Here is a 14,812-nt window from a genome sequence, read left to right on the forward strand (position 1 = left end):
GTGGATGGGATGTCAGAGGAAGGACCTGGTGTGGATGGGATGTCAGAGGAAGGACCTGGTGTGGATGGGATGTCAGAGGAAGGACCTGGTGTGGATGGGATGTCAGAGGAAGGACCTGGTGTGGATGGGATGTCAGAGGAAGGACCTGGTGTGGATGGGATGTCAGAGGAAGGACCTGGTGTGGATGGGATGTCAGAGGAAGGACCTGGTGTGGATGGGATGTCAGAGGAAGGACCTGGTGTGGATGGGGTATGAGAGGAAGGACCTGGTGTGGACTGGATGTGAGAGGAAGGACCTGGTGTGGATGGGATGTCAGAGGAAGGACCTGGTGTGGATGGGATGTGAGAGGAAGGACCTGGTGTGGATGGGATGTCAGAGGAAGGACCTGGTGTGGATGGGATGTCAGAGGAAGGACCTGGTGTGGATGGGGTATGAGAGGAAGGACCTGGTGTGGACTGGATGTGAGAGGAAGGACCTGGTGTGGATGGTATGTCAGAGGAAGGACCTGGTGTGGATGGGATGTGAGAGGAAGGACCTGGTGTGGATGGGATGTCAGAGGAAGGACCTGGTGTGGACTGGATGTGAGAGGAAGGACCTGGTGTGGATGGGATGTGAGAGGAAGGACCTGGTGTGGATGGGATGTCAGAGGAAGGACCTGGTGTGGACTGGATGTGAGAGGAAGGACCTGGTGTGGACGGGATGTGAGAGAAGGACCTGGTGTGGACTGGATGTGAGAGGAAGGACCTCGTGTGGATGGGATGTCAGAGGAAGGACCTGGTGTGGACTGGATGTGAGAGGAAGGACCTGGTGTGGATGGGATGTGAGAGGAAGGACCTGGTGTGGATGGGATGTGAGAGGAAGGACCTGGTGTGGATGGGATGTGAGAGGAAGGACCTGGTGTGGATGGGATGTGAAAGGAAGGACCTGGTGTGGATGGGATGTGAAAGGAAGGACCTGGTGTGGATGGGATGTGAGAGGAAGGACCTGTTGTGGACTGGATGTGAGCGGAAGGGTCTTGAGGTAGAACTAGAGGTAAGAGATGAAGTTGCTTGCGATGTGCTCTGGGGATCCTGCCAGAGACCCCTGGAGGAAGAAAACACTGGGACCTGGTGACAGATTGGAGTGGAGCAAAGGTAAAAATAGGATATTTGGGGCTTGGGTTTTAGAAATGAATTCTCCTTATATGAGTGACTTTGGATTTAATACATGAGGGCTTGGTTTAAAATTCATAGAATATAAACTAATGAGATCAAGAGAAAGGGTATTAGAAAATATAGGTTGGGAAATTGGGGCCCAGCCAGATATGTTGGATTGTGTTAGAGCTTCATAGAAGAGAGGTCGAATCCCATAGTATTTCTCGGGGTGAATTCATAAAGAGGAAGGATTCAAATCCCAAGGGTGACACAATAGTGTGTAGGCTATAAGACTGAGACCCATTGTTTAAATACTTGCATGGAAGAGTTCTGCGGCTTTGAATATCCAGGAATGTCATACACAATACGGATGTCGTCGGTTATCTGTACCTACATGGACTACTCACTTCCATGCTCCCTGGCTTAATCTAACAGCATAATAATATGCACCAGAAAGACTCGCCATGTCTGCTACATATGGCCTTTGTTTATTTTCTTGTCCGGATGAGATTTTCATTTCCTAGCTGCTTGTCTTGATGCCTTAGATGCATAGACTGTCTCACGGCGGCAAATCCCTGGGTATGACACCAGAACTGCTTGATATTCACACAGCCTGACAGTGCTAATGATGACTTCCCCCTGGATGTTTACAGAGACATTGCTTGGTTTGCATTGCAGTGGCATTTCCGGAGGAGAGGCGTTGTTTACATTTTGATGTTTAACATCTTCAGAAAGCGCTTTTCTTTTCTTTTTCTTTTTGATCTGTTAAAGGATGGCAAAATAGGTAGGAAGAAAACAACTTAGAGAATATGTGTTATTAAAAGACTGTTTTACATTTCCTTCTATCTTCGAAAAATATGGTATATTTCAGTAGTTCAGCCCGTGAGGCTGAATATTTCATTAGGAAGCATTAGGGGCTGTATTTTAAAGTCAGACTTTTGAGACCCCCTTCCCTATTGTACTCAGTATCTCTGAAGGCCTAAGTGAAAAGGCCATCTAAAATGGAAGGGCATATACATTTGTATGAAATCTCCTCGTTCTTTCCTTCCACACCTTGTCACAATTAAATATTTAAGTCCCTTTGATGATGGAAAGGAAACTTGATGCTCTGATGGAAATGCTGTAGGGGCGTAGCTTATCCCTCTTCTTCTCCTGTGCTTTCCCTGGTGGTAATGAGCTGGCATTGTCCACATAAAAGCACTTGGTCTCTCTCCATGCACATGGGTGTTTAATACTCCAGCCTCATTGCATTGCCACATGAATTACTAGGATGTACTGGGATTACCTTTGCATTTGTTTCAGTCAAGTTTGTTGTTAGTTACTCCCCAAGTATGGCAGGTATTTGGCTTGTTTGGTGGTAAATGTAGACGGTGGGCGGATGAGGTATAAGGGGGAGGCTGGATCATGCTGGGCGTTTTTCCCACATCTGTGTCAACACGCTGGCTGCTCACCTGCATGTGTGGAGGGGACCAGAAGTGAGCAGAGCACGGGGCTCAGAGGGCTTTCTTTTTCAGTAGCACTTTGAACTCTATTTTCCAGTGAATTAAGCTGAACCCAGAAGAGTGGTGTCCCTTAACTCAAAAGGAGCTAATCTGTAGCTGAGCTGGGAGTAGAACTGGGGTCTCTTGGTTCCTAGTCCAAAACGCTCTTCACTATATATTTGAAGAGATAACAATTCATTTTCAAAAGTTAGCATCTAGTAGGGTTTTCATCCCGAGTTTGGGGAAGCTACTGTTGCTTAGAAAAACCAAGTGATGAGAAACAAGTTGACAGCGTAGTTAGCTGCTGTCTGAGGATGGTTGCTGGTGTACTGGCCACACTATTTATCATGCATTTGGAACGCATTGTGGAATGGCATAAAGAATAAAGGAAATTTGGGGTTTAGTCCTGAATCTGAAAAACAAAATAAAACATCTATCTCTAGACATGTTGTTTTGAAACAACCTTTAGGTTCATGAACTGTGGCTTGTCCAACTAAGAAGCATGCTGATGGCTGTACTCTGGGTGTAAACAACTAAGACCCCAAAATGTACATTGCACTTTCGTTCATTAAAGGATGAAACAGGCTTGGGTATCATGGATTCAGTTCTTTAGTATATAACCTGATCCAGCTCTGTGAGTCACAAATCTCAAATGGGGGCATGCACTTCTAAGAACTTCAAAGCGCTGCCTATGTAAAGTGATTGGGGGGGGGGGGACGGGATTAAAACTAGGATTCTAATGTCAGTAGTTTTAGCAAGAGCCTTCCTTATATTCCACTCAGTATCTAAGAAGTCTGTAGGGTAGTGGTTCTCAATCTATGGGTTGTGAATTCTTTGGGAGCATCTAACGACCCTTTCATAAGGGTCACCTAGGCATAAGAAACATAGATATTTACATTATGATTCATAACTGTAGCAAAAATTACAGTTACAAAGTAGCAATAAAAATAATTGTATGGATTGGGGGGGTCACCACAGCGTGAGCAACGGTATTAAAGTGTTGCCCCTTAGAAAGTTGAGAACCACTGATACTGGGGAGAAAGTAGGAAACACAAATGACAGCCAAGTCATTGAGTAAGCAGTCAGATACTTTAAAAGGGAACAAAAGATCAGTGAATCGGAAATACACACACACACACACTCACGCACACACATGCACACACACGCATGCACGTGCGCACACACACAGGCACGCACATGCACACATGCACACACATACATACACATACGCACACACACACGCAGACACACATACACACGCACACACACATACACACACACGCACACACCCTTGTGCATTGTCTATTCTTCCTTTACATTCTGAGATGGCTCTCTTGTAATGTGACAGGGATTCTTCCATTCCCCACCATTAGGATTTTAAATTTCACAGCAGCACTAAGTTCCTATAGGTGCTGCGAGCATTCACACACTCCTGAAATACAGACGCCAAGATAGATTGTTGGCCTGTGTCCCAGTCTTTCTATCCACTTCAGCAACATTTCTGGAGAGAACTGTCTTAAATGTGCTGGCCATGGAGACTCTATCCATGCCTCCTGCTGTGCTCTCACCAGGTCCAAGGGGAGAAGTAGAGACCTTTGTAAGACAGTGGCTGGACACCTTACCTTCATCATCTCTCAAAATCCAGTCTGGAAAAGAAGGACTAAGTCACAAATGTGAGAAACAAAACCATCCATGATTTGCAAACCCAGCCCTCAGGAACTCTTCTGTTGCACACATTGGGGTACAGATCCTCTTATTACTCAGCTCTACAAGAGAACAAACCTTTTACCAGGTGTTCCAGTCTTCAGCTGGAATGTGTGTGTTAGTGGAGAGAGAAATCCAGGGTGTTAAACACAAGCATCACATTTCCTAAAATTAGACAAGCTTACTACTATGCTCAAGCAAAAATGTTCAAACACTTCTCTGGGAATTAAAGATATCTGTGGTGGATAATCAATTTCAGGGGGAAATTGTTGTAGGGGGTTGCTTGTTCATTTCCTGGCCACTCAGACACCTGAAATAATCACACAGAAATTAAACTATTTCAACCACTGCTTGGCCAACCACTTAATCATATTGCCAGCTAGCTCTTATATCTTTTGTTAACCCATTTCTATTATTTTATATTTTGCCACAAGGCTTGTGGCCTACCAGCAAGGCTCCAGCTGGTGGCTTGTGTCTGTCTCTGGCCGTGGCTCCATGGCTTTTCTCTACTCCACCTTCTTTCTCCCAGCATTCAGTTTAGTTTTCCCCACCTAGCTCTACTCTGCCTTATCAGGCCAAGCCAGTTTCTTTATTCATTAACCAATAAAAGCAACACATAGACAGAAAGAACTCCCATACCAGAAAATCAATCAATTAGTGGGTAATCAAATTCAGGGGGAAATGAATCAGTGGGTAATCAGTTTCAGGGGAAATGGTGATTCATACTACCAATAAAGGTCCTGATTAAACCTTTAACTACAGATATTGCTCAGAGATAGGCCCTTGATGACTTGTAACACCTTGATGGACATATTTAAGCAGAAAATGATAAAATGAATTATTCAAAACTTTTTCAGAATTGGCACTAATATAAGTTTTCTACACTATCACAGGCCACAGTACACATGCATGCGTGCATGTGTGCGTGCATACACACACATATCTGATGTGTTCTTCTGTTTTGATTTTGAAACTATAGTTGATACTTTAATTTATTGGTTTTAAATTAATACGAAGCACTAGATTTCTTATCTTAGTAAGAAATATAGCATATTATTTAACAATAAATCACACTTCTTTCTAGGTGAATACTATTTATTTTATTGTAACATGAGGTTAGTTGTACAAATATCACCAGAATTGTCTTACTCAGTTTCTTTTGGTACATTTTAATTTCTATGTTTTGCTTTATTAGAAGGGAAATCACCATGCTCTAGTAACACACCTGAGCATCATTTCCACTTACTCATTCTTTAATTAGCGTTTTGATGAACTACATTGTTATTCTTGTTTCTTTTTCTGACACTTCTTATAACAACACAGGGGTATTCAGAAGGTGCTTATTAAATTATATACAACAGCAATACCCAGAATAAAGTTAGATTTCAGAATAGAACATTAGCAAAGAATATTAGTGTTTAACCCGAGACACTGAGCCAGCAGGGCTTAGATGGAAGTTATAACACATCAGACCTCTGGAATTGCACATTTTCTGCTTTCACGAGGCTAAAGGGAAACTTAGTATCACAGTGGTGGAGTTTCCATGGTGTAATGGAACAATTTATTCTTCAGATTTTCCTGTTTAGGGAAAAAACCTAGATAATCCTCAAACTTCGTGGTTTGTTAATTTTATCTTTAGCTTGCCTTATTATTAGATGCTGGTGAAGATCTTACTAATAAAGTCAGTATCATCACTAAACATAGATGAGCCTTTCAGTGACTAATAACCATAAAGATGTTGGACGCCTCGGGTTGTCCCTTTGTTCTTGATGAGTCATTTCTGCTTTAGATCCCTACTTTTGTCTAGGATGCTCTACTATACAAATTTGTTGGCTCTGCTTTATGCAACCTCAGTTGGGTTTGCTGGGACACAATTTTCTTTGCTTTCTCTCTTGAGAAGAAAATGTTAAAAATTAGGAACACAGTCAAATTTTGAAAGCAGTTGCCATCTACACCAGTATGCATAGACAGTTCTTCTGTTTTACTCCGCAGTACTTCTGTGATAAACATGAACTTTGTGTTGGGTGGTTGAGATGGAGGGGCAAGAGATTCACAGTTATAGCCCAGGGTTTATAATATGGTGTAGAGTGTTGATCTCTTGCATCACACTCTTTCCTCTGGGGTACCATTTAGAGCCTTTTGGGGGGGTTCATCTTCACATTGCAGTTTGTAGTCCTACCTCATGAATTCATGAAAATGACACAATGCTAGCAATGTGATTTGCTGTGCAGGGACCAGATCTGTTTAAATTGTATCAATCCCCTGTTTTAAGAAGCTATTGCTTTCTGGATTTCTTATAAGAGAGAAGATACTTACTTTAGTGTTTCATTGATTTTTCTCTTGCAGAACCTCAGATGGTGGCAAAGCAGTTGGCACCATAGAAGTCAGCCTCGTGAAGATGGGGGAGATTGAGGATGGGGATACCGACCACATCACAACAGATGTGCAGGGACAAAAGGTAGGATTGCAGGCAGCTTGCTGTGCAGATTAAATTAGAAATGATAAGCTTGGCCAGAAGCCTGTGTTGCCAACACCCTGTGGGCTTTGAAATCTCATTATTCAAAAGCTAAATGAGAAATCATCTCTGGAGTCGAAGCAGGATATGCGCATTTCCTCTGAAGCAGAGTGCCATTTACCCGGAGCTGCACAGAGCTGTGCCATTCAGAACACCTTTCTCTTCCGTGCCGGCCCCCATGTTGATATCATCTCTTCTCAGTGGGAACAAAAGTGGAGATCGTTGTTGTATTTTGCCATGATTACCCTGCAGGAGGCACAGGGAGGATTCTGGGAAGGTGACAGCCAAGTGTAGCCTGCTCTTTATTCCCAAAGACGTATTTGGAAAGAGGCATACTTCTAATTTGAATTTTATATGAAGGAGAGCATATTGAACAAGAACTTTGTATTTTATAAAATTGCATGGAGGGGAGACAGAGGAAGAGGGAGAAGAAGAGGGAGAGAGAGAGAAAAAAAGAAAGAGAAAAAGAGAGGAGAAAAAAACAGATGTATGTCATCCTCCAGATGACAATGCTAGCAATGTAATAAATAAAGTAAAACAGTGTTTTTGAAGCCCAAGCCCAAGGAATGTCTGTACAGGCCTTTCTCTTTCTTCTCCCTTTTCTAGAACAACAGCAATAACAAGAGACAATATAAATATCAGCCTAAATATTTTTCTTACGAATGTAATTTTTATCGTATTAAAGCAATTGAGGTGTATAGTTCAGGCTTTAAAAAGACTTCCAGGAGTTTAATAAAACATTTACTATTTCATGTTATGTTTCATATATGTTATGTTTATTTTATGTTATAATTTTAATTACAATAATTCTACTATGACTTATACTTTGTCTTAAATGAACATTTTAAAGCATAAAGCCTGTTGTGACTTGTGACTTTTTTTCTAGTTTTTGCTCCTTAACTTGGAATTAGTCAGGGTCTGTAAAGGAACAGAGCTGACGCTGGTAGAATGAGTGTGTGTGTGTGTGTGTGTGTGTGTGTGTGTGTGTGTGTGTGTGTTATATGAAGGGCATGGTCCAGGTAGGCCAACAATGGCCGCCTCACACTGGAGAGGTAGAGAAGTCAGTAGTTGTTCAGTCCGTGAGGCTGGTTACCTCTGTGGTCCTGACCTGGTGCCAGAGGCCTGAAGGATTCCTGGAGACCTCTTGGTCTTCATTCATGTTGGCATGCCAAAGAAGTTGGTTCTAACATGAGGGGAAAAAATGCCACAGCAATAGGACAGATAAAATTGCCAACAAGAGTAAAGACTAGCAGGCAAAAAGCCATGCTTCTTCTTTGGTGTCCCTTTCTTTGGGCTGCCACCAGGAGGAACAGCCAACATTCAGGATGGATTTTCCTGCTTCAGATAATCTTCCTGAGAAACACTGTCACAGGAGTGCCCAGCAGCTTGTGTTTCTGTAGGTTCCATTTGTAGTCAAGCTGACAACCAAGATTAGCCAGCATGGAATATGCTTGACATTTGAGCCTTGGGAAATATCTCCTTGGGGGATTATATTTACTTAACATTTACAAAACATCTTTCTTTTTAAAACAACAGTATCTAAGACTGTCTTCAAAAAAAATGTTTCTCTTTTCCCTGAACGAGCTGATATTTTCTCTTCCCCAAGCCTCATTCTCCTCTTGCATCCTCCAGGAATGTTATCACACACTGTGACATATCCCAAGGCTCCTATGACAGTTGGGCCATGATGATTTCTGCAGCAGATCTGCAGTTTGTGCATATGAGATGTCTGGTCTGGGCCTTGGTCCTTCCACTCCAACCGTGTTCCCTAGAGCATGCCACATAACGCTCATCTTTGCCACCATCACACACGTTCTCACATTAAGTTGGACAGAAGACAATTTGAATTCTAAACTGGGCACCAGGTGCTGAAGTATGCAGACAGGCCTGCCTAAACCTGGAGCAACATATCAGGCCCCCAGCTGCCGTAGCATCAGCTCCCACTTCAGAGATTAGCTGCTGAATCTGCTTTCTCTGGAGCTCTCCGTACTGACTGTTTTCTCAACTCACCTGCTGCTTGACATCAGGCTGTTTGCCGAACGAAGCAGTGTGACATGAGGGATCAGTGCGACCCAGGACACATCTGCTGTGTCCCAACAGCTCACCCACCCCAGATTCCAGTTTGCTGCTGTGATGATGCTGCAAATGGAGGGATACTGGGTCTGCCTTGAGCCCCCTCTGTATTCTCCTCACAGTTCACCTGCCCCGCACTGTAGTTCATTATGACAATGCTGTGGAAAAGCCTGAGGGATGGTCTTCTCAGAAATGTAGAACTTGCTACCTGGGAGGTACTCCACCAAAGTAGCACACAAATTTTAATGGGCTAGCAATGTGGATTCATCACAGATGAAACTTTTCTTTGATAGACATTTACAGTCTCAGATCATACTGTGAGTGTCAGAAGTTAACAAGACAGGTAAACATGCCAAACACTGTTGGCATAAAACTTTATCCTGTTCGAACTTTTAACAAATCTTAACTTTTTGCGCTTTTCTCTCTATAAAATGATTTATACTCCTCGGCAATTCCCAAGAAAATTTATGATTAAGTGGTAAATATATATTAAGTTCTCATATATATATAATAATCATATGAATTACATGAAAATAAGTTTTATTTCTGTGCTTTATGACATCTTTTCAGAATAGCAGAAGGATAAATCTCTCTGTAGATCTTCCCACTCAAAATTGTCATGAAGTGTGGGCCAGTATCTGTCACTAGAGCTATGAGATGTTCGTGACTGACGACTGATAAAGAAGTTCATTCACTGAAACAGTCAATATCTTTAGAGTCCACATGGTTTTGAATGGTTGGGGAGATGGCTCAGTTGATAACAGCACTAGCCAAATAAGCATCTGAGACCCAGCACCCATTAACAAGTTGAGCTTGGCCGTGACTACCTGGAACTCCAGCACTGTGGGCCTAGGGTATAGACAGATTGATCCTGACAGCTTGCTGGCCAGCCATCTTGGCCAAAATGGCGAGCTTCCTGTTCAGTGAGAGACAGCCTCTCAAGACACTAAAATGGAGAGTGGTTGAGGGAAACACTCAAAGTTCTGGCATCTTCCACAGTGTGCACATGGATGTTTGTATATACATGTTTGCAAGAGAGAGAGAGAGAGAGAGAGAGAGAGAGAGAGAGAGAGAGAGAGAGAGAGAGAGAGAGAGAGAGGAGAAAGAAATCAGATAATAAAATTCCATGGATTGGGAGGAGGGAAGTAGAACTTCTACAGTTAGGTCAAGAGTGGCCTGTGTGTCATGTAGATTGAAACCTACTAAAGGCTGTCTCTTGAAATAGCTAGTTTAGAATTCCATAACAAAATGCATGGTCTAAGTGACTTCAAAAACAGACTCTTATTTTGTTACAGTTCTAGAGTATATAAACCTAAAATCAGTATGCTAGCCAATTTGGTAACTTGATATCTGGTGAGCAATATTAGTTGATTTAATTAGTTGTGTGGAGTGTTGTCTGATTTTTTTTGTCATGGATCTAACTCTCCAGCAAACAGAATAGTTGTTCAAAATTACAGTGCTGTTGAGTTGATATGATACGGGTAGTCTGATTTGCAGTTTGGATGGGCGACGTGGAGTGGGAAGATCCCATTTCTGTGTGTCGTCTGCACAGATGAGGATCTTCTATGAGGAATCAAGCATAAAGTGGTCTTTGACTATAAAGAGCCAGTGCTGCCGCCACAGAGAATAGTAGTATCTCAGAACAGCAGGCTGATCTCTGTGAATTCAGGATTTTGTGTGAAAGGTTCCAGATAGATCACTATGCTGCATTCTGTTGTCTATGCTCTTCTTCAAAAGACGATATCTTAAAGCTGTATTTAATGATTTCATGAACAGCTGTCACACACAAACTAGGAAAGTGTCTCCACCCCAGTCTAAGACAGTGAGATATGACTTCAGCCAATAGGCACTCCATGCTGAGATGATGATCACTGTGTTCCTAAACGGTCATTTAACAGTTTTGTGTAGACGGAGATGAGACAAGGACATAGTGGAAACAGGAGAAATGAACCTTAAGTAGACCCAAGTCTCACTGCAACTTTCTCCGGTGATATCAGGAGTACCTTTCCTGCCTTGCTATGAGAAAGGAAGATGACCACAAGTGACGTGTAGCTGGTCAGAAGAAGCATTTAAAAGACAAATAAAATTCATAGTAACTCCTCTGTATAGATGGAACTCAATATAGAAATGGCAAAACCATATTAATAAGCTTACTGCATAGTGTAACTGAATATCACAGTCAAGGCACATGTAGTAGACAAATTTCAGAGTCATTAATAAATACGTGGGTTATATGTCTTCCTCCTCAAAACTGTTCCAGGAATATGCATACTCCTTTTTCATGAGGGTTCCATGTCTGAGCTTCTAGGAGAGACCATCCCTGGGAAAAGGAATAAGGGGCAGAAATGAGGGTAAGAAGATACATATGAGAACAGACAGGAAATAGCCAAGGAATTTTAGGTCACCCCCTTGGGGACGGGTATCTGAGGCTGTGGACTCTTCCCTGAAGAGCCTAGCAGGACCTACAGATAGATTACAGTTTCCCTAAGACTCTCACAATGAAAGAACATTCTAGGCCTTCTGTTTATTTTATTTTGTTTATATTAACTATTAATATCTGACGTGCTTGCTGTGAAAATTCTCCTCTTTGGTAGAAGGAAAATTAGTCTCTCATCAGCCCACTGGGGATAGGAGAATTTCGTTTCCTCTGTCAGTTACAGCTTCATAGGAAGACAAATGAGGAACTGTTTGAGACCCTGACTCCTACTATGGCTTGATCACTGGGGACATGTCCTCTTCAGTTCCTTCTTCTTCTCTAACCAGGGAATCCTTAGCCTCAGATATTATGAACTCTTTCTTAATCACTAGCTTTGCACGTCAGGTTACTTGTAACGCACCTCTTATTTTATGAGAAAGGGTTTGCACTGTTTTGTTAGAGACAAAGAATATCTGTCCTAGAAATGAGATTATTCAATATACTTTTATTTCATGTGTTCTTTACTTAAAATATAGGAGTTCGTATGCTGAAATTCACCAATGTGACAGGAATATAAATATTTGGGTCCTTGGCTCACTTTCCTAAGGATGTAAATTTTATTTTTGTACTTGAAGGACAGTCATTTTCTTTTTAGTTATTCCTCAAGTGCCATTTAATCAGAAATAAAGTGTACTCTGTAATTACACAGTTATTATGTATTACATATAAACATGAGTAAATGGTCACAGCTTAAGCAAACAATACATTCAAGATGGAGCTAGAAACAGATAGCTCGTTTAAAACTCTTGAAACCACATGCAGAGCTTCATGTTGTTGCAAACAAAAGTAAATCATTTAGTCTCTCATTTCAATATTTTAAAGTGTGATTACATTTTTTCCCATCATTCCTAGTGTGCACTAGCGTATGAATGTACAGCCGCAGAAAGTAGGAGCGGGAAGGACAACTCACCTTTATTAAATGCAGGTATGTAACTCAACTTTGGAAACTTGTGTTAATGCTATATGAACATAAATTTTCATTTTCTATGAAATCCATGGTATTGAACTTGGACAGCATCCTCTCAGAGACCCTCCTGAGTACTCTGTTTACTCCGTGCTTGATGGAGAAAAACATAACGGATTATTAATTTTCTATTTTCATGTAGGTGATAGGTTTGGAGGGGTTGACCTTCCGCTCAGTTCTGAATATAGTTCTAAATGTCCTAATCCAGCTTCTTTGGTAATGACCTTCAAGCTCCAGAATGGAGGTCATTGATATCTATGCATGCCTTCTCAATGATGCTCTGTTTAAACACAAGGCATCCGAGACTAGCTTTCTTGTGACGAGAATGGTCATTAGCCAGCGATGAGCACACGTGGAAACAGAAGGTGCCTAGAGTGGCAAGGAGCTCAGAAGTGCTGAGAGCAGGTACAGACAGAGCACTTGAATCAGCCGTGTATTCTTTGCTTTTAAACGCATAAGACTCTCGTGGACCAGAACACCACAGGAAATTGAAAACACCTTGTCAAATGACCAATGATGCGTGTTCTTGCTAGATTGTAGGCTCCAGATAACAGATAACTGAATTTAAATTTTAAATGATAGAATTTGTTTTCCTTAAAAGTCACTGTGAAACTCGTGTGTGCATGTGTGTGTGCGCATATTTGGCAATGCCTTGCTCTGTAGCTCAGATTATCCCAGGACTGACAATGCTGCCTCAGCCCTGCCCTGTATGCTACAGTTATAGGTAGATTCCACATGCAACATTTTTCTATTTTACATGTTTCCTGAGGATTTAATTGCATTCACAGAAACACACAACTAAATTAAACATGGAGATAGTATTCTCTTAACTAGCACCCAATCAGTGATCAGAATACCTTACGGCTATAAAAATATTCACCCTGTTCATTCTGGATGCTCATGGCTTCCAGCCAGATATCAGCTCTCCAGTGCTATTCCTTTTCATTTGTTTTCATCTAGTGAAGAACTATGAATAAAAACTCAGAGACAGAAACTGGGGTTCAACCTGAAGGTCAGAAAAGCAAAACAGCCAGCCACTGACTCTCACCTCAACATCAGTCTGAAATAGCGATCCTGCCTCCAGGAATCTCAGAATGAGACTGTGTCTGAGAGCTGTCTCCTATATAATCCTCTCTAGTGCTAGGATTAAGGGCGTGTAGCACTACCACCTGGTTTCTATGGCAAACTAGTGTGGCTACCGGAATTAAAGGTGTGTGCCATTGCTGCCTGGTCTGTAAGACTGATCAGTGTGGCTGTTTTACTTTTCTAATCTTCAGGCAAACTTGATTTATTAAAGTACAAATACTAGTTTAAATCATCTGCACCTGTGTGATTATTACTCTGTAATGTTAAAATTTAGGGCTATTTAAAATTCTGTTCCTAATTCCTTTGATTTCTTCATCGTTTAATTAGTTTATAAAACAATGGCTTTCTCTACGGCATCCTCTCTCGCCCACATCTTGTATCTTGCTCATCTTCAGCCTCCATTGCCCCTTCTTGCCTAGGCCTTCCCGCCGGCCTCCACTTCCATCCAAGTCCTCCTTTCCTTCTTCCACGGGCTCTTCTTGCCTCTGGCCAGGTGTCTCTGTCCTTTGTTGGTTTTGACAATCTAATGTAATCAATGCGCCTTGCCTGTGGGGACTTGCCAGCTCTTTTCATTGAGTCTGGGCTAATATATTTAGGTTAATCAGCTTCAGGTGGAAGGCTAAATTTCCTCTAATAAGCGGTGCCATCTTTGAGATGCCATTTACACCTCAAGCCTGGGCTCTGTTCGTCCCCTCTCTTACCTGCCTCAGCTAGACTAAGTGCAGGAAGATGACATTGTCTGAGTGGGAGACTTTGCTGGAAAGACATGCAGAGCACGCAGCCGCAGTCACTCTTCCTACCACTCAGAGGACCTCTGCTTTAATAAGCAGGGACTTTGGCTTTGTCCTTTCCTCTTGCCTTCCCCTCTCAGACCACACAGTGGCTGCTGCAGCCTCCTCTCTCCTCCTGGGAAAAGCGAGGATGGGAACATATGAGTTGCGTTTCTGTGGAATGAGCCCAGAGGACTGCAGCAGATGAAGGGAGGAAACCCGAAACCTGATCATGGCTCACCATCCTCCAAAGGCGGCTCCCATTCCCATGCTGACACACAGTGGATTGTAAGCCTCCCCAGATGCTGAGCAAACTCTTGAGGCAGTGGATTATAAAGAGAAAAGTTACTTTGGCTCACAGGTTCGGAGGCTGTGATCAAGGGATGCCGTTTGTGCTCAGTCTCTGACTTTACTTACAGGTCATGTTGGGAGCACGCCATGGAACAAACAGTTTACAACAGGAGTGCAATAGGAGAAGGGAAAGAGACTAGAAACTGGAGTTTCCCATCTCCGTTAGAGCGATTGTCACCAGTCTTCAGTGGCTTCATGATCTTCCAGAGGACTCATTTCTTCAGTTTTCTGTGATCTCCTATTAGCACCAACTGATAGC

General features: G+C 42.4%; 1 protein-coding gene across 13 annotated transcripts in view; it reads left to right on the forward strand.

The window, feature by feature from the left end:
- The window catches only part of Inpp4b (inositol polyphosphate-4-phosphatase type II B), a 757,204-nt gene that overhangs the window by 543,456 nt on the left and 198,936 nt on the right, over nt 1-14,812 (forward strand). For all 13 annotated transcript variants that reach the window (XM_075976561.1, XM_075976565.1, XM_075976570.1 and 10 more), the window contains 2 exons: nt 6,665-6,776; nt 12,235-12,307. In XM_075976561.1, the coding sequence (XP_075832676.1) occupies nt 6,665-6,776; nt 12,235-12,307 (185 nt within the window). The remainder of the gene's footprint in view (nt 1-6,664; nt 6,777-12,234; nt 12,308-14,812) is intronic.

Source organism: Microtus pennsylvanicus, chromosome 6 (genome assembly GCF_037038515.1).
Source record: "Microtus pennsylvanicus isolate mMicPen1 chromosome 6, mMicPen1.hap1, whole genome shotgun sequence".
NCBI lineage: Eukaryota > Metazoa > Chordata > Mammalia > Rodentia > Cricetidae > Microtus > Microtus pennsylvanicus.